General features: G+C 34.6%; 2 protein-coding genes across 6 annotated transcripts in view; one reads left to right on the forward strand and one right to left on the reverse strand.

Moving 5' to 3' along the window:
• Positions 1-3,022: 3,022 nt before the first annotated feature.
• On the forward strand, positions 3,023-18,730 carry LOC128670628 (uncharacterized). The gene is made up of 5 exons (XM_053746444.2): positions 3,023-3,718; positions 8,302-8,405; positions 14,580-14,651; positions 15,047-15,157; positions 15,404-18,730. The coding sequence occupies exons 1-5, from the start codon at positions 3,532-3,534 to the stop codon at positions 15,845-15,847; spliced, it is 918 nt and encodes a 305-aa protein (XP_053602419.1). The 5' UTR covers positions 3,023-3,531; the 3' UTR covers positions 15,848-18,730.
• A 431-nt stretch (positions 18,731-19,161) lies between these two features.
• Positions 19,162-23,735, reverse strand: part of sif (still life) — a 99,011-nt gene continuing 94,437 nt past the window's right edge. For all 5 annotated transcript variants that reach the window (XM_053746431.2, XM_053746430.2, XM_064436014.1 and 2 more), the window contains one exon: positions 19,162-22,378. In XM_053746431.2, the coding sequence (XP_053602406.1) occupies positions 22,215-22,378 (164 nt within the window). In that variant the 3' untranslated portion in view covers positions 19,162-22,214. The remainder of the gene's footprint in view (positions 22,379-23,735) is intronic.

Here is a 23,735-nt window from a genome sequence, read left to right on the forward strand (position 1 = left end):
TAATACTATTTTAATAACGCTTACGTGGTTTTATCAAAATTCTCGTAAGAAATAATAAAAAGGACAAGTCCTAGCAACCACAGTACGTCAAAACATTCCAGAAATTAGACCATTTTAAATTAAATATATTTCTCAAAAAGCTACAGACTACTGGCATTTCGGAATAACTGCTGCTGAGAAGCAATGCCGAAAGAAGCGTGTCCGACACAGCATTATCTGTGGTGTCATATAGATGCTTTAGCTTTAAGGCAAAGTAACTTTCAGCAGGATATTCGTAAGAGTTGGCTGTGTCGCGTCGTCGAGCGATTCATTCAAATCACAGCCTCCGCCACGGCGCATGTCCGTTACATCAGGGCGTTACGGACGCGGGCTACGTTTCAAGTGCGCTTGTTTTTAGTCAGTGCGACTAACAAGACCTGAAGTTAGGCACGAGACTAAATAAAAAAGGAAGAAGTTAGATGCTTCGGCTTTGTGGACAACTTAGCTCTACTGTTTAATATACTTAGTACTGCATGACATTTAGGTACATACATCATTATAATGTCAGATTTATTTATGACGAGACTTATATTTATTTTTTGAAGGCCCAGTTATTAAGATAATTAATTCAATAAGTAACTATTAAAATACGCTATTAACTATTAAAATAATTTGTAGAAATGAAACGTACACTCTGTTACATGGCCATTTCTACAAATTTTGATTTGGTTAATATTCCATCTACATTGTTTATATAAGCATTATATATAATTTGTTTTTATTTATTTACAACACAAAGCGGCGTTGGTCTAGTGATTAACAAGACAGCCGTAACAGGTCGTAAAGTTTTAGGTGTGAATGTTGAGAACGTTGAGAGTTGAGATTTTTGAGTTTGTATTGTATAGGTTTGTATGGTATAGGTACCTACCTATTTAAGTTGAAAGTGAGAAATGTAGAGCTATTCATGTGAACTTGCCGAGAAGTTTTATATGTTTCATTCCAGGTGAAGATTGCGCATTGAGTTATAAGAGGAAACTACATAAGATATGTCTTATACCTACTACTCCACCAAAACAATTAGGCGCATGACAGGAATGCGGTTTCGGCGCCCGTACCTCGTCTCACCTCCCCGCGCTCTCCCTAGTGACGCGCAGTCGTGTACTCGCGCTCTGCAGTTACACCACGTGCTTTCGCGCCTCCTAAAATTTTCGTTGTCAGTTGGGTTTTTGTTGAGTTTGTGTTGTTAATTTTTGTTAAATAATTGTTATTAATTCATTCTGTGTTGTTTAAAAGTCCCGTGTTGTTTTTGTTGTTGATATTTTTTGTTAACCTCATAATGGGTAGGAAAAAAACTATCCGTGGGTCCGAAAGGACAATGATATTAAAAGTATTACATTTTTTTGAGGAAGAAAAGTTGCATGGAATAGCTATTCCAATATCTCAAGTGGAAAAGCGAGTGTGTACGGCTACTGGCATTAGTCGACGCACATTGGCCAGAATAAAAAACGAGGAAAAAGAAGTTTTGGAGAAACTAAGGCTTTCACCACAGCCGGGTACGTCAAGCGAAGCCCCAACAGAGACAGTCAAATTACTTATATTATTAATCACGTGGACCGGTTACGGAAGGCGTACTGGGAAAAGCAAGGTTTAGAAGACGCAAGAGAGTTAGTCATAAATGTAAATGACGACAGCGATGACAGTGATTTGGAATCACATTCAGATTTTGAAAGAATGTCAGGGATTGAAGAATTAGATTCTGATTAGAACAATTTTTCAAATTATTCCAATAAATAAAGTACATTTAATCAATTAGGAGTTTTATTATTTCCTTTGCACACACAGTTCTCTGTTCCCAAAATAAATAAAGTATAGTTATAATATACACATACTAAGTTGTATTCACAATAGTTACTTACCAGTTTCATACTAGGTATCAGCGAGTCTCGAATATTCCCCTCCCTAGCTACAGTGACGCCATGTTTGCCATGTGCCTAATTGTTTTGGTGGAGTAGTATAGATTTTTAGTAAAGCTTCAACGTGCGATGTTTCGACATGCGCAAGCATACATATTATATTTATACATCGTGTCGCATTTCATTCAAATGTTCGCGGCAAGTCGTGAGAAGTCGATAAGTTGAAAACTGTTGAATATCTACATTAATATCTACATTACAAACATAATAAGTACATGATGCTCGCCATGATGTTGGGAAATCTTGAATGATATAATGCATAGAACATTATTTCTTCACCAAGAGTGTTCCGGAAGAATATACAGTAATTAATCGCATTTCAACAAAGAAAGGCCAAATGATATGAAGACCTAGGAATTTAATATTTTTTAATATTTAAGGCTAAGGTTTGCATAGTAAACAGAAGATACATTAAAAGGTTTCGTTGAAATTGCACTAATTGCAATGAATAACAGGAAATTCTAAATTCTAAAAATATCATATAATAAGTAATTTTAATTTATTTTTTATCTTAAAATAAAAAACAGAGACGATGATAAACTATATATGATAGATATGGTAAACTGAAAATCGTGTGAAATAAATAGTTATGGAAAAAAAATGACGATCTTCGTTTGTACTTTATTCGATGAAAGTTTGCGGAGGTCTATCGGCGAAGGACGAAGGGCGCGGGTGGTGCGCCACATGACTACCAGCTATATGGGTCACTGCCGCCTACGCGCAATTCGATAAAACTTTGCAAACAAGTACCTCTCTACCAACGAATACAACGCGCATATTGCTCGTTACTCTTAAATGTACTTTGAAAGTTATTGGCAATTTCCGTTAAATTTGAAAGTAATACAAACAATTTGGAATATATTTACAGATTATAAATTCAATTGCCAGAAAAGTCATAAGGATAACACCGGTAGTCGAGAAAAAAACTAAAAATAACTAAACTTGTTGTCCTCTATTTTTGTAACTAGTGAAAGTGTACCTAACTAACTAATTAATAGTGCAAAGTATCGATCAATCGTTTCACCATGGTTCTAAATATAAAATTCCGTCGGGGAAGACAAAGTTCGCGCGCAATACGGGCGCAGGCAGGTAGCAGGGCGGGCGGCGCGGTGCGGGCAGGCGGCCGCGGGCGGCGGCGTATCGATTCCGCGGCGCCTTCAGTCGGCGTCCGTCGAGCGCCGCGCTGCGCCGAGCCGCCGGCGAGCGGGCGTCGCCCCTCCCCGGCCCGCGCCCCTCTGTCGCCCGACTACATCGAATATCTCGTCGTCGCCGGCAAACTCGAACGACCTCTTTTCGCTAACTAACGTCGCATCCGCGTCGACTCCCGCCGCGAAACTGCGCTCGATCTACGCGACTCGTTACGTCGAGTCCTCCGCGCCAATTTACTTTTTGAATTCTGTTAGTTGTTTTCAAACTTTTTTTAATAGCTAGTTTCGAATTGATGATGATTTTATCAAGCCCGAGCTGTTTGTGTAAATGATAGTTGAGTAGTCGTAGAGCGAGCGTCAAGTGATGTGGTGGGCGTCAGGTCGAGGATGGAAGTGGCTGGTGGTGTTGGAGGGTGCGTAGGGCTGCCGCGATGGACTGCTGTAACTACGGCGAGTACCGCGGGCTGCCGCACGGCCAGTACTGGGAGGGCTACACGCCATACACACCGTACGCGCCGTATGCGCAGTACTATGCGCCCGCGCACGATCCCTACGCCCGCTACTACCGCTACGACTACCCGCATCACTTGCACCATAATGACCATGTCATGCCTATGGGTTGGTATTCTGTTTGTCAGTAGAAAATTAATACTTAAGTTATAAAAACTTTATCTATAATAAATACCTACTAAATGATTGTAATTATCTATTTTATTTGTAAGCTGGTAGAGAATGCTTTTAGCATAGTTCGCCATTTATTTATAAGTATGATAAGTATGATTTTACTTGGAACAATAATGTTTAATAAACAATAATTAGATATTTTGTCTGAGTATCTTCAGGTAAAGACTTTTTAGCAGTGGAAGAACTCGGCGATGTAAAATTATTAATGACATATGAGATATTGCGGGTTCGAATGTCAAATACTTGTTTTATTTGACATAAATTGATCTTACGCTTCAGAAGATACCTATGTAAACTAAGTTGTTTTGTTATAAAACCCACGTCAAAAGCCGTCCGGTTTTTAAACTATACTACTCGTACCTATGGTACACTTGTAAGTGTGTGTGTATGGGTCGATTAACCTTGCAACCCACCCGATAAGAGTGAGTTTGTTTTATCAAAAAAGGGTTTGTTTATAGATTGAACATACCACATAAATGAAAAAAAGTATATCGCACAGTTGTTTCAAAGATTGAAAGTTCTTTCTTCTCCTTAGCCATAACAAAACAATATTGTTTTGTGTACACACATATGTGTGTATGAATAATAATAAGGAGTATGGGCGCTTGCATTTAAATTTTAAGAATAAAATACGTATGTGGTTTACTCAATGCAGAGCGCGCTGTGCAGTCATTATGTTGGACTAACTAATAAATCAGTAGCTTGTACACAGTCCTAATTCCTTGAACCTAATTGAATTACAAGCATCGTAGTAAAGTACACATCATACAGCAAACGTAATGGCACGCCGCGCGTTGCTCGGGAAATTTGTTTACCAATACCAGAGATAGGAATGTGCGCATGGCGCGAAGCGGCATTCGGAACAATGAAGTATGAAGTAAGAATTAATGTTTACGTTTGGGCGGATTTCTCGGCGTCTACGTCACGTGTTAGAGGGGAGGGGGCGCCACAGGTGGTCGCCCCTCCCCTCTCGCGATTGATCGTCCGCACAGCCACTCTACATATTGACCGGGGTACTAACACCCGCGTCGCGACTCACTGCAAACTTTGTACAGTTCTCGCCAAGTAAATATGCGCATGGGAACTTGGCCAATACCCTAAATACACAATACACTACATAATTTGACTGTTTGGATAAGAAAAGGGCTACTTTTATGAGTTCAAACAAAAAGGTATACAATCACTTCAATTTCATATTTTCGGTAAGAAAGACCGCATAAATATTTTCTTCAGCACAAATAAGATTATTGATTATGATCTGGGGGTCAGAGTATGCTCTGTCTTGATTCATGAATTTTACAAATCTTTTCCCCACGATTTACCACACCTAACACAAAAGTCCGCTCTATAAAGTAATTTTGTTTGTAACTACTTAATATATACTTAATATTAATGATAGAAAATAAATTTCTCAATTCTACAGTATCAATTTGTTTTTATCCGCATGATAATAATCTATAAAATATAATCAATAAAACCAAAATATAACATAACTGAGCTGATGAGATCCCGCTAATAGCAACCGTACGAATTGACGCCACAGATTTAGTTGATAATAGACTCATGTCATGGGCCTTGCGAGGACCGCCACCAGTTTGACCATTTAAGTGAGCATTTAAAGTTCATTATGTTTCTGGAGCATTTTCTTTTGAATTATTTTCTTAACAAGTGAGTTGCTCCATAGATTAAATGATTATTTTCATTTCAAGTACGTAAGTGAAATAGAAGGAAACAGACATCTGTCATTACACTTTCACTGCTAAACCTGTGGAGCAATGTTGAATTTCAGTACAAAATCCAGTATGGAATTTGTAGAGACAAGGATTTACTTTTATAATAACTCGCTCCAGTAGAACGTCTTGCATCTTTTCTCCTTTAGAAAATTTGGTATAAAAAGCACGTTGTGTTGGTGTTTTAAATAATTATTATCTATATTATATATCTAGAAACTAGCTACGCCGAAATTTGAAAAAATATATTTCCTACAGTATATAGAGACATATCGCAGTATAGTAAGTAAAGTAGAGTAGCATCATTCAACTCTAGAAAAGGTTCAGACCATATATTCTCGTTTGATGTAAGAGGCGACTAACAGATAAGGGCTTGATAGTTGATAGGCTACAACAGCATTAGCAAGGAGGGTTGACCACACTTAAAAATGTAAAGGTTTCTTTATTAGATATCCCCGGGCTTAGAGGCATTAATGCCGTAAATGCCACTAGGGACCCGTGAGGATGAGAGAAACGTAAATGTAGTGTAACGCTTTCGTCTCGCTCGCTGGCACCCACCGACCTTTAGCATTCGGCTGACAACGTTATAAGAACGACATTAAGCTCAATAAAACAGAACATTACGTTGTTTATCACTTCTAAATCCAGTGCCTCGTTGAAAAAAACCGTCAATTTTCGATTAATGAATATGTAGATGAAGTTTTTCGCGCCGTTAAACGCGTTATGAAACAATTTATATTTTAATTTTTATCGCAGGAGGCGCTGACTCCGACTAAATCACATTTTTCTTATTTGCACCTTCTAGATTTTTATTATAAATTTACGCCAGGAGGTTTTGCATTTTACAACTTGAATATAATCATAAAGAAATATCTACTCAAGGGAATCACTACACTTTTATATTTTTACGTTGTTAGATTACGACCTGGCCCGGCTTCGCACAGGGTCATTTGTGTATGTATCAATTTTCAGGTATAAATTGTCCAAATAACAGTGACAAATGAAATCCAAATTCGAAATTCGTTGTTTAAAGAAAGATTCCAAACAGACATACATAGAAGACGACTTTGTTTTATATTATGTAGTTATGATGAATTTTAATTTATTTATGTAAATTTATTTATATAAATGTCTAACCATACTTTATGAACACCAATAGGTATCTATGTATAAAGTGCTCTAATATAGGCTTAATCAGGAACGTTGCGTACTTGGTGGGGTGACTGGGATTTTAGTTGGCAACGCGAAAATATTGCGACCCATAAATTAACCCCGGGCATCCCTTGCGATTTAATAATGTTAGTGTTAATATTTCATCCATCGTCACATCCTACGCTACAAAGTGCCCTCGAATTTCGAGGTGTGTATCGTGCTTGTGTCCTTCACAGTTCAATGTACCATAATACAGTAAAAGTATCTAATAGAAATATAAAAGTTTTCAGAAGCTTATCTCTATAATAAGTGATAAATCGATACCGTTTTAACAAATTCATTCCGAATTGCTTCTTAAATGTTATTTATTAGATTATGTTATTGCCTAACACTGGTTTGGATTTTATTCAAGTAGCCTAAAGGTATCTGACGTTACTTTTACGACTAAAAGAATTCCATCCTGTCAAGAAATGTTCCACCACTTACTTACCCATCTTTACACAGAGTCTTCAAACCAAGAATGTAATTGCCAGCACTACTACTTCTTGAACTCGATCGACTTCTCCAAAGTACGAACCTTCAATACTAATACGGATCAGGATACCAAACGTCTGATTCTTAAAGTAAATAAAAATAAAAATATACGATGATCCAGCTCTATGCCCGCCTGTTGCCTTTTCTGGTGAAGTCAAGAGGTTTCTGAAACTAAAATTCTGTGTCATTATTAAATTAAATAAAGTTGGTATAGAAAAATGTCATAAACATACGCAGATATGGAGAACAAAGACTTTGAGTATTTTTTTTTAATTACATTATAATTTGGTATACTTTTACTTCCCAGGTATTTGGAAAAACGCATCTGATTTTTTTCCCCTTTTGCCTTTTTCTGTTTGGTCACAAGGTTTGACAGGCAGAGAATAGCATTAATTCCACCTATTGCAAACTTTTATGATTTGCAATAGTTTAAATAAATAGAGTATTCATATTTTTAATCTTATTTTTTCCTGACTACGAGTATGTAGAAAACTTATGTTCCAAAAAATACCTTATATTTAAAAAACTTATAAATATTGAATGAATAATAATCCATGTTAAGTGTCCTAAGAAAAATATTCGTAAATGAAACTCGGGCACGGATATTTTTACAGAGCTGCATTAGGATCGGTCGTCACTTTCACCGCTTCATTACGCGCGCAGCATTGTTTACATTTGCGAAGTGCAACTCTAAAATTAACTGTACGCCGACACCTGGCTGCTGTTGTAGTTATTTCAGATTCAGCATTCTGCTGAATTTATTTTAAAACAACTTTCTGTTTCCAGTGACAATGAAAGTTATTTTACAGAGAAGACGATGATTTAGATATAAATGGCTGGAAAATATCTGAATTAGCATATGTAACCATATGCGGTATTATATAACATAGTATTTGCCTATATTTCACTCTATTCAAGTGCAAAATTTTATCAAGATTTGTCCGTTCATGTTAATAATGAAGATCGTAGGTTTTCGCAATAATTACCTCGATTATAATTACTATTAAAAACCAAATATGACAATACAACTTATTGGTACATGTTGCTTTTTTCACCTGAAATTCAGAATATTCCTTTATTTGAATTTCAATTTCGTGTCAGATTATGGCGCGTACGCGTCGAAGGAAACGCGCGTGCGGCGTGCGATCGCGCGTCGGGAGCAGCGCGCCGCCACGCCCGCCCCGCACCTGCAGCATCCGCCCACGGTAAGTTTCAAACTATACTTTAAATAGCTTTAAACAGCTTTTATTTAATCGCACTTTATATAAGTATGTTTGTATGAATGTTTGTTTGGGTGTAATCTTACAACTCTGTTTTGAAGCAATATCGATATCTTCAACCCACTGAGCTGTAATTGTGTACACGCGTTACGTTTGGAAGATTTGTTTATTATGATTTGCGTAATCAGATAATTAACGGTGTAAAGTCATTATTTGTGTCAAAAATGATATTTTATATTATAGGCGGACGATGACGTTTTATGATTTACTTACAGCCTTGTTAACAGGATGAACATTTAATTGTATTCACATCATATTTAAATTATATGTTTTTCCACCTAACTCATCGTAATATCCTACTGGTTGTTCGCCGCGAACTTAGACTTCAGAATTCAATAAAGGTTTACAAAATTATGAATATTTAAAAACGACTTAACCGATTTTGTTGCCTCACGAACTTACAAATGTATTGTCAGATCCTACATACATTTTAAATTTCATCAAAATCAGACCAATGGTTCAAAAGTTATCGCGTTAAAAACATACATACAAAAAATGTATTTTTGCCCCAAGTTGATTTGTAGTTATAAATTACCACTTACTACTATTATAAACAATAATATTATCTTTATTATTTATCTTACTTATTACTACTATAAACGGACAAATCATGTTTATATGTAGTGTACTTAATTTTACAGCAAGAATTTAAAAGAAAAATACAAATAGTAAATAGACAAAAATTTGCAGATATATTTCATCCATATTAAACGCCAAACCACTTTCCCTCGCGGAAAATAAATTCCGACTGAAACTGCAATCTAATATTATGGTGACGTCGCATCACGTCATTCATAACTTTTGCTTTACGAGTTATGATATTTGCACTTTAGCGTGCTTCGATGTCTGCGTTTGAACGATGGATTTCATTGAAGGCCATACAAGGAGAAATTAAAATTAAAACATTTGCAGGTGTGTTCTTTTATTTCACATACGGTATGCTGGGTAAAGGTTTACACATTTGCTCCAAAATAATACACGAATCTCACCATATTAATATATATGTATAAAATATATCAGCAATTTAGGCATAGTTGTATGGGCCATATGTTGGCAGGCATTGGCAGGCATATGTTGTTGTATGTGGCATGGGCGTATCCGCGTATTGTACAGTAAAATAATAAATAAATAAATATATTAGGACGAATCACACAGATTGAGTTAGACCCAAAGTAAGTTCGAGACTTGTGTTATGGCATACTAACTCAACGATACTATATTTAAAAAAAGAAATGAAAATTTTCGAACACAAATATTTGCTTTTTGTCATAAATATGACTTAAAAAAAAAAAGAATACTACTTAAACTAAGAAATACTAATATACTAGTAGATCCATGGCAAACTCATTAGAAAAACTTTAAATGAATAGATAAAAAAAATCTTTGTTTTTTAAGTTAAAAATTTCAAACACATATATAAACACGTGCAACGTTTACTTTTTGTGTTAATATCATAAAATGAGTATTTATCCGAATACTCGCTCACTTCACAAAAAAGTTATATTAATCCACTCTTCTAAACAACGTGAAATGGAAATATGATCGTAAAGTAAAAAGACTAGTTAAAGTTATGTAGGTCAGTGTCAGAGGACACCCGCCATCCTCCCCAAAGCTCCCAGTCTTGAAATAATATTCCAAAAGCAATCATACCGTATTGCAATAAAGTTTCAATTACAATACACCGAGGGAGCTGTAATATGTGCCACATTTAAATAAGTTAACAACTGTCATTCATTGGCTGACTTTCAAATTATTTGGAAAGTTCAGGTTGGAGTTGAATGATGGCATCGTATTGATAATATGATTAATGTAATGGTAAATATACAGGGCTTTTCAAATTTTATTCAGTCTTGCCATTTTGGTCTACTTTTTCTTTGTGGTTTTAGAATTAGTGTGATAAGTATGATATATCTTTTATTTCTTTTCCAATTTGTGAGCTCCAATTTTATCACCGAAATGAGATTTGACGAATGGTCAAATGAATTGGATTGGATATCGATTAGGTAGCCTTAAGTGTGAACCGAATAATTGAGTCCAAAGTAGTATTATTACGGCGTCATATTACAAGACAAGTGAGCGGCACAAAGGCGCTAATGATGGCGGTATGGGGGGTGTTGTGCGGGGTGTCGAGAGCAGGGGCCGGGGGGTTCAGGGTGGTCTGCGAAAGCTGTCAGCGGTTGATTTTTCCGAGTGTCGTGGGCGCCTCGCTGATCGATAAGTCACGTGGCCGCCCGCTCGATAGTTAGCCTCCGCGAATCTCCCGCCACTAGTCTACCGTCGCGACGGTATGCTGGCTATGTAATAAGCATTTGTTTCGATGCAGTACGCTGGACGAAAAGGATATAGCCAAATGAAAAGAGAAAATATATTTTATTAAATATATTACATAAACTCGAAATAAGAAATTAAAAGCACATTTCATATCGTCTTGTAATATCAGATATAAACTTTAACTAATTTATAAAAGTTATAATATTGACACAATCGTAGCGCAACATTGATCTAAATAAACAATGCTCGTAGCGATTTCTGATTGCCATTACGGTAAGATAATGCTCACAAAAATGAAAAAGCTCCTATAAGCCAATAAAACAATTTCTCTTCATGTTTGCTACAAAATCACGTGGAAGTCTAATTCAATACAACTACGAAAGATTAAGTGAGCGTTACGAAGGAAGCTACGAAATTCGTAGCACATATAACTCAATTTAAATGAGATTGATATGTTTGGGGAAAACCTCCACATTTATAACTGCGTATTTTGTACGCAATAGTAAATAGATTTTTTATATATATTTGATTTGAAAGAAATGTATTAATAATATTTTAATTATATATTTGTTACCTGATAGTTATTTATTTTATGCCCTGCAACACCTTTAATCGCTATGAAATTTTATATACAGTGCTATCTAGAAGCAGAAAACAAAACTATTCGCAGTTGTGAGAAATTCCGTGAAAATGTTAGTAGGTGAGAAAAAGTTAAGTACAATTTTATAAGTGAATATTCTTTTAAATTGTGCCCTATATCTAGGCGATAATAACATTTGATAATCGTTGAATTACGAGTGTCATAGAACATCGTCGTATCATACCATAAAACAAGGAAGTTCAAATCAAAGCGAACATTTAAATGAGGGTCTCAAAAAATATTTTAAAAGTCACTTCAGTTTTGATCCTCGACTTCGGATTAGGCACCGAATGACTAGGATCATAATGAGAATAATACTCGACCGTTCTTTTATCTATGTACTCGACCCTTTTTCGAATTTTACAAAGTTTCCACGTCATCATGACTTATCATGGATGCAGTTCCTGCAAAGCGGTGCACAGTGACGGAACGGACATCGATCGCACCCCGCCCCACCCGTGCCACTAAACATTACCACAGAATAACGAAATTACAGAAATGCCACTATAACCAGGATTAAATATAAATAAATACTAAATCAATGTACGTAAACTAGACAATAAAATAAAATTGGACTATCAAATGACAGCACTCTACCTCTTCTCAATCTGGAGTAAGAATGTGGTTGGTGTTGTCAAATAATATGTGTAAATAATATATAAATAAATATATTAGGACAACATTAAGGTAACATTTACCGTAGCACATACATGGTAATTGTTAGGAAGTTTAGATTAATTTACAATTAGACTCCTTCTCAATAATTTCTCCAGACCAGTATACTAAAAATATCGGTTTACTTACCTTACTCCTACTGCCACCATACTTTTATACATACAGGACTACTTCTAAATGTTTAACTTTATCGGGAAGTTAAATATACTTTATTATTGGATGAAATGAATTAATCACGTCGTCCGTCTGCTGTTCAGATCAAAATGTCAGCCGTCCGCAATCATACAAATATTTACTCAAACGTATACAAGTGATTCTTGTATATAATCGCTATTTGCAACATTATCTCGTACCAAGCTTATGTGTATGTACTAGCTCCACGATCTCAGAGAATCATGATTTATTCTATTATCAAAACGATCCCATCGCAGAGTTCGGGAAGTTCAAGTACTTTGTGTAACGAGCACGTGCTACTTATTCATTCATTCAAATTCCGTGCAGACGTCTACGATTTATTGTAGTCTATTGTTGAACGAAAATAACGATTATCTCTATCTGTCTATCTACGTGGAACAAACGAGACTCAAATAGATGTAATGTAAACATTGACATCAATAGCTGTGTAACATAACAATTAAATTTGGAAAAGCCAAGTCAGATTCACACATTAAATGTACACATAACATATTATAATTGTGTTTACTTTTACTTTGTCTACTTCAATTTGTTTAATTTTATGTGGTGTATTTGCTAGTCTTCTAATATTTAAAGAAAAGATCCAGTAGATAAGGGAGAGGTTTGGTATTTGCTTTTCTTTCATAACAATCGGTCTATACTTTTTTATTCGTTCATCAACGTGCATCAAATTAAAAACTATATATTAAAGTTAATTTTCCAACATCACACCTATACTTACAATAATTGCAAAAATAATCACACAAATAAATAACTAATATAGTCTTTCTCCGCATCCTTTAAAGAGTTTAAAAACAATGGTCACCTGCTTTCGGAGGGGCACGCCTAATAGATCAACAAAAAGAAAAAAAAAATAGCCGCTGGTGGTGGCTGTCAAACAAGCCCTCACGTTTTCCTCAAAATAATACAATTACATTTAAAAATTCCATACAAATAAGGAGTTTCCAAAAAACTTTTTTACCTAATTGCTACAACCTTTTGTTTCTTTAATCTTTGTTTGGTTTCTACATTAAGAAAAGAGGAAAAATATTTAGTTAATATTGGTGTTTAAATTGTGGTTTAAAAATACATATTTCTATGTAATACCATTTTACTGGTAAGCTGATTGTTTTTTGAAGAATGTTGCAAGATATTATTAAAAAATCTAGCTGACTTATAAATTTCCAGATTTCACTCAAAAGATAACAATGTTTATAGTTGTAGTCTACTGATTAAAATCTTTTTTGATATTAAGCAGTTATAAAATGAATGATCGATGTAGTGGTAATAACTTTCTTTTTTTAATACGAAAATTCTTGTGGAGTCGTAATGGCTATTATATAATTTTCGACCAATATAATGCGTATACTACGCTTAAGGCTCTATCGTTGGCCTAATGAAGTTGTAATTGCTTCTAGCTGATCTGGAATCCATCAAATTTATTTGTGATAAACAGGTAGGCACTCTAAGATGAGGTACGTAAAGTAAATAATTATGTAACCCTCAGTTTTGGAAGAGAAAGTATAAAATATAATCTGCCAGCTGTTTCTCCTCTCGCGCAGACTGTATCAATCAAGGGAATTAAGGGTCTAATGCCTTAAATTTAATAAGCGATCGGCTACCTGTCACCTTTCACCATTTCAGAATATTAATTCCTCCGTTAAGGCCGCTGTTCACGTAAACATTCGAATTTCAGAACTCTTGGTTCTGTCTACCCCAAGAGAGACAACGACGTGACATTATATCCGAATACTTAAAAATTCAAACATTTACTTTCGTCGCTACTGAAACTTTAAATGTATATAGTTATATAAGGCTACAAACAAAAGGGATATTGACGCACGGGTACAGTCAACCACGTTACTTTGCACCCCGCCTATATATGGCGGTAATACTGGCGATTTTGCAATGGATTTGGGTAGGTTGATGTGCTGTCGACTGTATATCGCTGGTGAGGGAGTATTGTGTGCGTCGTCATAGGCGTCTCACTTACACCCGTGATCGATACGGCGGAACATACGGCAGAGGGGAATTATCACGTACCTTTGAAAGTGGAAAATAAAAATAGGAAAGCTATAGAAAAAACAGACTTGAGGCTTTATATATATAGATATATATAAATCTTCAAGAATATAGAATTAAAGTAATCGCAGTTCTTAAAGATTCTACTAAACAATATAATTCATGTAAAGGTATTTAACTTCACTATTCAGTACCAGATGTTTTAAAATGTCATATTAAAAAGAAAAAAACGTTAGTTAACGCGTGCGTTTGACAACCGTCACGTGTTATTGCTATATCTATAATGTCAATAACAATTGTATTGTTGTTGGTTACAGCCTCCGCTAGAATGTGGCCTGAACAGCCGCGGCCCCGCCTACTGCGAGCCGCACATGTGGCCTCATTATCAGGTAAAATATATATTATGATACTATTCCGGGATATGATTCCGGGTTATATCTATTCCAAATTTTATCAAAATACGAGCAGCGCTTTAGTCGGTTCTTGTAATATGAATTATCTTGGTTCTTGTAATTGTAGATTGATCGTGATTGATTATTTTGTGATATCGTATCCAAAGCAGATGTAGCCACATTTCTAAGGAAAGCACCGCGTTTAATACCTGTACGTTTTAATTTATTAACGAAACGCGAAAGTTTAATTTGTTATTAATTGTTTTTTCTCTTTATTTTTTATAGAGGGTTTTGTCAGAATTGACTATGTTACCCTCATAGGTGATAAAATTTGTTATTAATTAATAAGTACACGCGGAGATCTTTAAAGGAATTGATTATTGTTTTTCCAGATGGGCGTCCTGGGCGGCAGTTGGAGCGGCGCCAGCGCAGGAGCGTGGGCCTCCCGCACAGCGTGCGCACGCGATCACATGCGCTATGCCACAGACTGTCGATCTATGAAGGTACTTGGTGAATAAAATAGTACAATTTACTCAGAGAGCTACTTTTTTATGGAAATATGCCATATTTTACATAAAGTATTTAGCACCGACTTATATTATTATGATAATAATTTAGTGAGACACATGATTGTGTAGAAAATTTCATTTTCATCATGACAATTAAAAAAACTGACGCAAATCAACTTATTTGAACTAAAAGCATTTATTTTTGAGCGATTTATTCAGTTTCTATGACAAACATTACAGGGCCCCCGACCTCACATCCAGAACCAACCTTGCATGCAAGACGGGCGGTCCACTCCTTATCGTCCGTACGAGGATACGTCATATAGTGGTGAATGTGGAACGCGCCAAGGGAATTCATCAGAATATATGGCACCAGTGACGGTCAGTGAATCCGCCAAGACACGAGAGTGCTTCTACTCAACACCGCGCCGCTCGCCGCCCCGCACGCCGCCCGAGGAGAAGCGGCCGCCGCTCGTGCCGCTCCCAGCCTTCCAGCAAGCCTTCGGTTCTACTGAAATCGGAAAATTTGCTGAAGCCTTCAGTCGCGCAGAAGTCGCTCTGGAGGAGGTCACAAGCGATTCCTTCGCATATGATTCCTTCTCCGACTGGGACGCGTCCCTCGAATCGCAATGGACGGCCCAACCCGCACCGCGGGAAATCAAATGCGAAGAAAACGTTCAATGAAATTTTCTTCGCTCTAGTGCTAATTCTGGGCAGATACGCCTCTTAGCTAATTAGACAAATTTTAGTTTCACCACCACGTTGCCAAAAAGAGTAGAATTGAAAAGATTTCGATGTCATAGATCTATAGAATGTGATACAAAAAATTGCGCTGACGTGTTACGAAAATGAATGAATTGTGGGGTGACATTTGATTCATATACATTACAAAATATGGTATAATATGTAGTTTATTGATTATCTAGTTAATCCCTTTAACTAGTTTTAGGCCGACCTTAAAGGACAAGATTATTTGTTATTGAAGGGATGTGGGAATGTTACGTACTGCATTGCATAGGATAACAATATGAATCATGACTCAATGTGCCTTTATTCGGAGAGCCCGGCCGCATCGCGCGGCGTCGCATCCGCCACCCCTTCCCACCAGCTCTATACAACATTACATAAACATAACATTACAATAGCAATTATAGGGACCAACGTTTAGACAAATATACACGACACGACCCCTGTCGCGAACACGAACGATTCGCAATAAGCTCAACGAAACATTTGAAATTTATTGTACCTGCCCAATCGATATCGATGGCTAAAAATATTAGAAGTAGTAAGTTCTTGGTATAAAATAAAAAAAAAAAACTCATTTAAGCTCGTTTGGTAAGATTGTAATGTTTGTACTTTGAAATAAAATTGTTGCAATCCAAATCTGTAATATGTTGACTAAAATAATTTCCGAATACGTGGAAAAACTGAATTCTTTTGTGAATATGTTTGAACCTGTTCTATGTGCTAATAGAACTTATAATTGGGGCATTGTAGACGCCGCGCGAAAACTATAAATTACACTCGAAATTTTCAGGAAGTATGAAACAAGTCATGTAAGTAGGTAAATTAGGTAGTTAAATTTGATAAAAATTTTAAAGAGATTACTTATGAATAAATGGCTTTTTAATTAATATATAGGGTCCAACAATGTCGATGTAATGTATCAGTTGTGATTATTATCCCTGATATAAATCACAATTGGAGCCATCATAATATATAGCGGTATAGTGTCCCTCCTATGATCGTATATTTGTTTAAATATTTCCATAACCATTTCAATGTAGTTACGTTAATTGTTATATGTATAAAATGTCCTGATAATTATGTTATTACGTATTTTCATTATGTTTTATTAGTTGTCTGTGATAATTATTTTTATTGACTATCACTATCATTCGGAAAATATATGTATTTAAATTTATTTATATTATTTTTAATTTAATTTATAAGATAGTTCTTATCAGAAAACAATTACGAGTATTATGTCTATGTTAAAGCTTTATCTTCTTTTTTTGGTATCGTATTTTCATCTTGAATTCGATAAAGAAATGAAAGTACTTGTGATTTTAGTTAAGATTGTTTTCCGACGAATATACTGTAATTAATATTAGTTTGAGCTTATAACTGATGATATACTTATGTTAGAGATGTGCGGCGCGTGAAACCAGAAACTTCCAAAGGTCTTCATTTTTGTAGAAAGTCCCACGTGTGTCAGTGTTTTCGAACTCTTTCGACAAAATACAGCAAAATTAATGGAGTGCCTTACGTATATAATATGAAGTTAGGATGGATGAATTTTATTATAGCATAATTTGATGAAACACCATAATATAATAGCGTAATAAAATACTTCTTTTGAACCGAGTATTTCATATTTAAGTAGATATTGTAAACTTAATGAAATTATTTAATAATTACCTTTATATATTGTAAAATTACAAGCATATACTTATACATAATTATACTTAGTAAGTCGTGACGTGTACTACAGTTCGCCACGAAAATCATTATGGAAGTAATGTGCATCATTGTATGGTGTTTGCTACGTTCAGTGTTCGGTTTGTCTAGAGTATCTGTCTATCTAGTCAAATTTACAACGTCAAGCTACTCGTACATCTAATTTCTTTAATACTTAGCTTTAACGTACTTCCAGTAAAGACACATAATATTTCCTCACAAAACTAGAGCCATACTTTAAAATTTAATCTTCATAAAAGTGATGTTGATGAAATATGTGGGACAATTAAAGATCGTGTCTAACAAATGCATGATTGTCATCCAAAATAGACCAGTTACAATAAATGAAATGGAATGCATAAATGCGAGTGTATAGGTACTCATGAAGGGATATATTTGATCATTGAGGTATTATGATAAAAGTAGTCTGTGCCACATTCTGTATATACGATATACATCTCCCTAGATAGTCCTATTGTTATGTTTTAAGTATTAGAGACATAATTTTACTGTAGAGAGGTGTAAATGCCATAAAGTTATATATCTAGGTGTTCCACGATAGAGCTTCCCGAGTCTCCACGTTTGTCTACCATCGGTTAGATTGTGTGTTTATTCCTTATTAAGAAACTTTAAATTAAATCACCATTGTCTACCTTATTTTTAACAGCAAAATAGTCACCTGTTTTATAAATCTATGTATTTAAATGTAGTTACAACAGGAAAAAAGGAAATTTAATCAATTTTATTATATTATTTTAATTTTCAGTTAATATTTTACATTCCATCGATATTGAGTATACATTATAATTTGTTGAACATTAGGCCAACAAAATTATGTAGGTGCATGAAAATTTAGTATATTTGTTGAGACAGTGAAGTGCTGATAATGACAAAAATATTGAAATGAAAAATTATTATGTACCTATCTAGGCTATAATTATCTATTATTAACATTGTAAATAATTAATTATATTTTGAATGTTTCACTCATATCAATCTAGATCAACTGTTTTATTAGCAAATTTTAAGGTTTGGAATCCGAAGACACTGAATTGTTTGATTTATGGACGTCGATGTACGATTTAATAAACACATTGTACTGAACATTGTGATATTTTATTCAATTTATCTTTTATGATCAACTGTTAGACACACGATGGCATCCGTCAATTCCCTAGTTCAAAACAAACCTAAAAACAAAACATACATATGCTAGTTATTTTGCGGAGCTTGTAGTTAATAATTCGCACTAGGTACATACGGAGGAATATAATAACCGAGTGCGAAACGTCGCCGATTTGACCGATCTACATACAAGTGAATATGTAAAAAATATTTTCATTTCTCATGCTCGAAAAGTAGCGGCATACTATCATAGTTCCTAGTTATTTACTTCCCGATCAAGTGCAAGGAATAAATTTCTAAAATAGAATTCTAATTTTTGTTTTTTATTTAATTATTTATTTATTTATATATAAAGTATATTGGGTAGAAAAATAGTGGGGGTGTTTGGAATAAAACAATAAACATTTCATTTTAGTTTTATTCATAAGCAATAAAAATTAACTTCCATATGTGTCACAAAATCTATAATTAAATACTTAGGAAAATTAATGGATACGTGGATATTTAAATAAGACTAATCGTGTTGGAAGCCACTAAAAAGACTAGATTAGTAATTTAAGTAATAACACTATTGACAAACTTCTATACAGGCTTTATCTCAATTTAGAGACGTTTTAGGGGATTATGTGCTCTTTACATTCAAAGCTTGGTGAAGGCACTTTAAATTTAGGCATTTTTGATAATATCACGACAAAACTCAAAATATTCTTCATTTGTTTAAATATATTTAAATCATAGTTAAATATTAACATAGGAGGTAGGTTTTAAATTAAGATTCACGTTATGAAGACGCAAATTATCAATTTGTAAAGAAGTTTGTCAATAAGATGCATTGAACAATTACTGATTTTATATTGCAATAATAATAATAAACTCAAATATAAAATCAACAAAAACTCAAAATAATTAGAACTGAAATTATAAAAGTTCAATACTTATTATAACATTAGTTACCTTCGTATTTTACTTCAATAAGTCTTTCTAAATATTCATTCATTTCCCTACATTACTTTCAAATGTCATTGAAGTATGAAATACAATCGCAATTAATGAGCTCATCCTTCATTTTCATTTTTCACTCATGTTTGTTTATTCAATTTATTAATTATATTTTCTTAGTATAATAATATCTATAAATTGATTGTATAAGTTCGTAATTATTAAATTCGAATATTTTAACATATGTATATTAATAAACAGGTTTTATTTCGATAAATCACAAAACAATCTTTGAAACAATACGTAAACTTCAAACTATACATGTATGTGGTCACAATAACAAATCAAAAATATATAATCTACATAGTATTGTACTATATAGTTAATATAATATTCGAGAAAATGTAAAATATATATCAAGTATCGTCAAAGAGACCTTTGGGAAACCTATAACATGGAAGTGGCAAATGAACTTAAAAAATTAAACGATATAGATTAAACGTTGCTTAATTATTCAGTAAAATATTAAAAATAACCATAAATGCATTATATATATAATAAAATAATGTAAGGACATATATATAAATAGTTTCGTAAAAAAATGGCCATATTTTTTGGTAATTTTTTTACGTTTGACGCTGACGCCACTGTTCATGTTACAATTTTCCGCGGCCTCATACAACACATTTACATTTATTACAATATACTACATCAACAAACCAATCACATGTCTACATTCGAAAATTATACAACAGAAAAGTGCATATACATACCATTCGCCTAGCCTATGATAGAACTTTCCAATTTGATCACGAAGAGAAATTATTATCAAAACTACCTAGTGTTCATAGGGTGAGTGCATCTTGAACTATAAGGTAGGTAGTGAGTATTGCATTGCCCACGTGGCAAAAATAATTAACTACTTTGATAATATATTTAATCAGTATGTGTAAAACAATGACTATTAAAAAGCACAGTTGTTGTAAAGGGCTAATTTGGCACAGTAGTCATATCGGGGAACAGTCGTTTGGTAAAATATATTACAATCGTAAGGATATGTCAACTCAAGCAGAAAAAAAAATGCTTACAACATTTTAATTTCAGTTAACATATAGATAAAATATTACTGTGTCGTAATTAATCTATGTTTTATTTAGTCAACAACTTCATATTCTCTTTTCTGTTGAAATAATCCAAATAACTGTAAATGCACTGAAGTGATTGGAGTATAATAGTTTGCTTCACTTTGACATTGTTTTGTAGATCTACCCTAACATAACGGAATAAATTTAATCAATAATTTGTTTACAAAAAATTAAGGTAAAAATCTTCAATTTTATTCGAATAGAATCATACAAACCAAAGTGTCAAAAATATTGTAATCTCCACAACTACTCTCCTTTGTTTCTATGCATATTGTCTTCTGTTTTCTATAGAATATTCACTTAACAATTCATAGCTTTCAAGGAGTTTACATAAAATAATATCTACGTACCTAAGTACAGGATTTAATAATTACAGTCGGAGTTTATAGGATAATTTATATAACATATAAATAAAACAACAAAAAATATTAACTATGTGGCACATGTTTTTAAAATAAATATGGGATAGTTTTGTCACTACTGGATTTAATAACATTTGGGGTTAACTTTTTTTATGAAATTACATTTTTATGAAATTACACACAGATTTTATTTATTATGAAAGAAAACTTGTGCACTCTTTCTTCACAAGGAGCACGAATTTAATCAAGGGCGTAATTTCACCAAGATTAAGGTTAATGACTAATTGTAATAGTTTTAGCGATAGTTCACACAATAACTGCATGCAGTCTTTTAATTTAGGAAAGATAATAAAAAAATCGTAAAATGTATTTGAGCTCTATAGCAAACAATGATTTGAGCTTTTTAATCATTGTTTGAGCAAGTCTACGTTTAGATGTTTCAAAATTAATATTGATAACAGAAGTTTTAAGGATGCTTAATATTATAATTATCTATGTCCTTCATACGGACTCAATTGTAAATACATGTAATGATATAAACAAAACAAAGATAGTCCATTGGGTAATTTTATTTAAGAGATAAATACACATTAAGAGCCAGTATATTGGGTCAGTCATTTAGGAATGTGGGATGTGTCTAGCATAAGGACACGCTGAAGGGAATCACTCACACTTATCAATCGTTTTCCAAGCAAGTCATGAGTCAAGTCTCTTGATACTAGAGCGACGATCGCGGGAAACTCAGCCATAATTCGGGGATTGGGTCCGGGAAAGCGAACGCGGGAGCCACTAGTAAATAGACAAATGCATAGGGCACGCTTACTTCGATATAACAGCACTGAATAGAATTTTCTACTTACTTTAAAGATAAGTTGTGGTTGAGATATTCCCTGCAAAATAGGTCAGGGTTTCAGAAGAAACAAAGTTCTAATGGGAGTAAATATTAGCTTGTGTGCTAGTGCCGAGCGTGCGGCTATGCATCTATCTTGTGGTAGTGTCTAGTCCAGCTGGAAGCGGCTAATGGCGGTGGTCGGGCGCGAGCGACTTGCGGCTGGCGGAGAGGTGCAGCGCCCGCGGCGCCTGGCGCTGCGACCGTGGCAGTGTGGTCGGCGCGGGCGCAGCCGCCGGCGCCGAAGGGCCCGCCTCGCTCAACATATCGCGCGGTTTCCACACGGGCGATCCTACAACACACCAAACACCGAACTCTTTAAATCACATCTCGTTTGAGCTCTCAAATTAATTTTGGAATGGGTTCGAACGATCGCCAGGTTAAGGTGGTTTCGCGAGCAAAGAGTTGAATGTTTGATGAAATGTTGTAGGTCTCCCTGGTAGAAAGCATACAAGTCGAGCGCCCGGATGAACAGTAGCAAAGAAGTGATGTCGGCGGAGTTTTCACGGGTGTGACGGTCAACATTGTCATCGAACATTCAAGTCGGAGCGATGTTGCTAACGTACCTCGACGATAGTACACTTATCTTAAAATGATTTCATTATTCACTAAATACTGTGATTACTCTAGGGCTACAGTGCATCTGTCAATTAACACGCCAGTACTGATGTAGTATACGCTACTATATATATGTATCTTGCACAATTAGATTCTGTCCTTAAGTGCATCAACTAGGACGATAGAGTCGGTGCATAGCTAATTGAAACTCTACGTGAACAAGGAGGTGTGTTTATTTTTTGTCTAAGTACATTATAATTACATAGTTAATGTATGTCGATAGTACATGAATTATTATAGTGGTATAATATTTAGCCTATTAAGATTAAATGTTACCATAGGTCATTAAATCTATTACATATTGTTTATGATAATTTTTTATTGTTTTTTTTTCATTTCATTTTTAGTTTACAATTAACTACTTGCGATTAGCCCTGCAGTCCGTTTATCTACAGTGAGGAGTAAACTCCATGATAAATTTCGCTTGTACGATAATATTGCACAAATCATCATAGTATTTTAAAATCACAGCCGGCTCGACTTGGCGTCAGACGCGATAAGCTGGCGCAAAATTGTTGCAATTTAAAGAGAGCGTCCTCAAGCTAAGTCCTGCAGTGCTAAGCTGTTTGGGTTTATCTAACCAGAGGTTCTCAAAGTGTGCTTAGCCCTAGGGCTCCGTAAATTATCATTGGGAGCTCCGCGAAAATATTAATAATGTTGAAATAAAAATACAAAAGGGACTAAGTTGCAGAGCATACATAGATGTCTAAGTCTGTAGATATTATTCACAATGAATATCGTAAGTGATAGTGAAAATATGTTACTTAATACGTTTACACATACAGCTTGGTTTTACTTAATTTAGAGCTTCGTAATTTTATATTAGTTTTACAAAAGAAATCCTGATTCAAAAAAGTTTGAGAACCGCTGGTCTAAGCTGAACTTGAAATCTTTACCTGCTACGTGTGTAGCAATCACAGTTCAGATTACCTAAAGACATGTAACTACTGTATTAGATTACTATAATATACTGCTTTAAACATTCACATCCAAAATAATTGCGCTTAGTGAACTGATAAACTTATACTAAA

The sequence above is a fragment of the Plodia interpunctella genome, chromosome 6, assembly GCF_027563975.2.
Source record: "Plodia interpunctella isolate USDA-ARS_2022_Savannah chromosome 6, ilPloInte3.2, whole genome shotgun sequence".
NCBI classification, from domain to species: Eukaryota; Metazoa; Arthropoda; class Insecta; order Lepidoptera; family Pyralidae; genus Plodia; species Plodia interpunctella.

Excerpts from the sequence above, each read along its gene's own strand:
- LOC128670628 (XM_053746444.2), top strand. The coding sequence starts at position 3,532 with ATGGACTGCTGTAACTACGGCGAGTACCGCGGGCTGCCGCACGGCCAG. Across the intron at positions 3,719-8,301 it reads TGACCATGTCATGCCTATGG|ATTATGGCGCGTACGCGTCG; the intron begins GTTGGTATTCTG and ends ATTTCGTGTCAG. Across the intron at positions 15,158-15,403 it reads CAGACTGTCGATCTATGAAG|GGCCCCCGACCTCACATCCA; the intron begins GTACTTGGTGAA and ends CAAACATTACAG.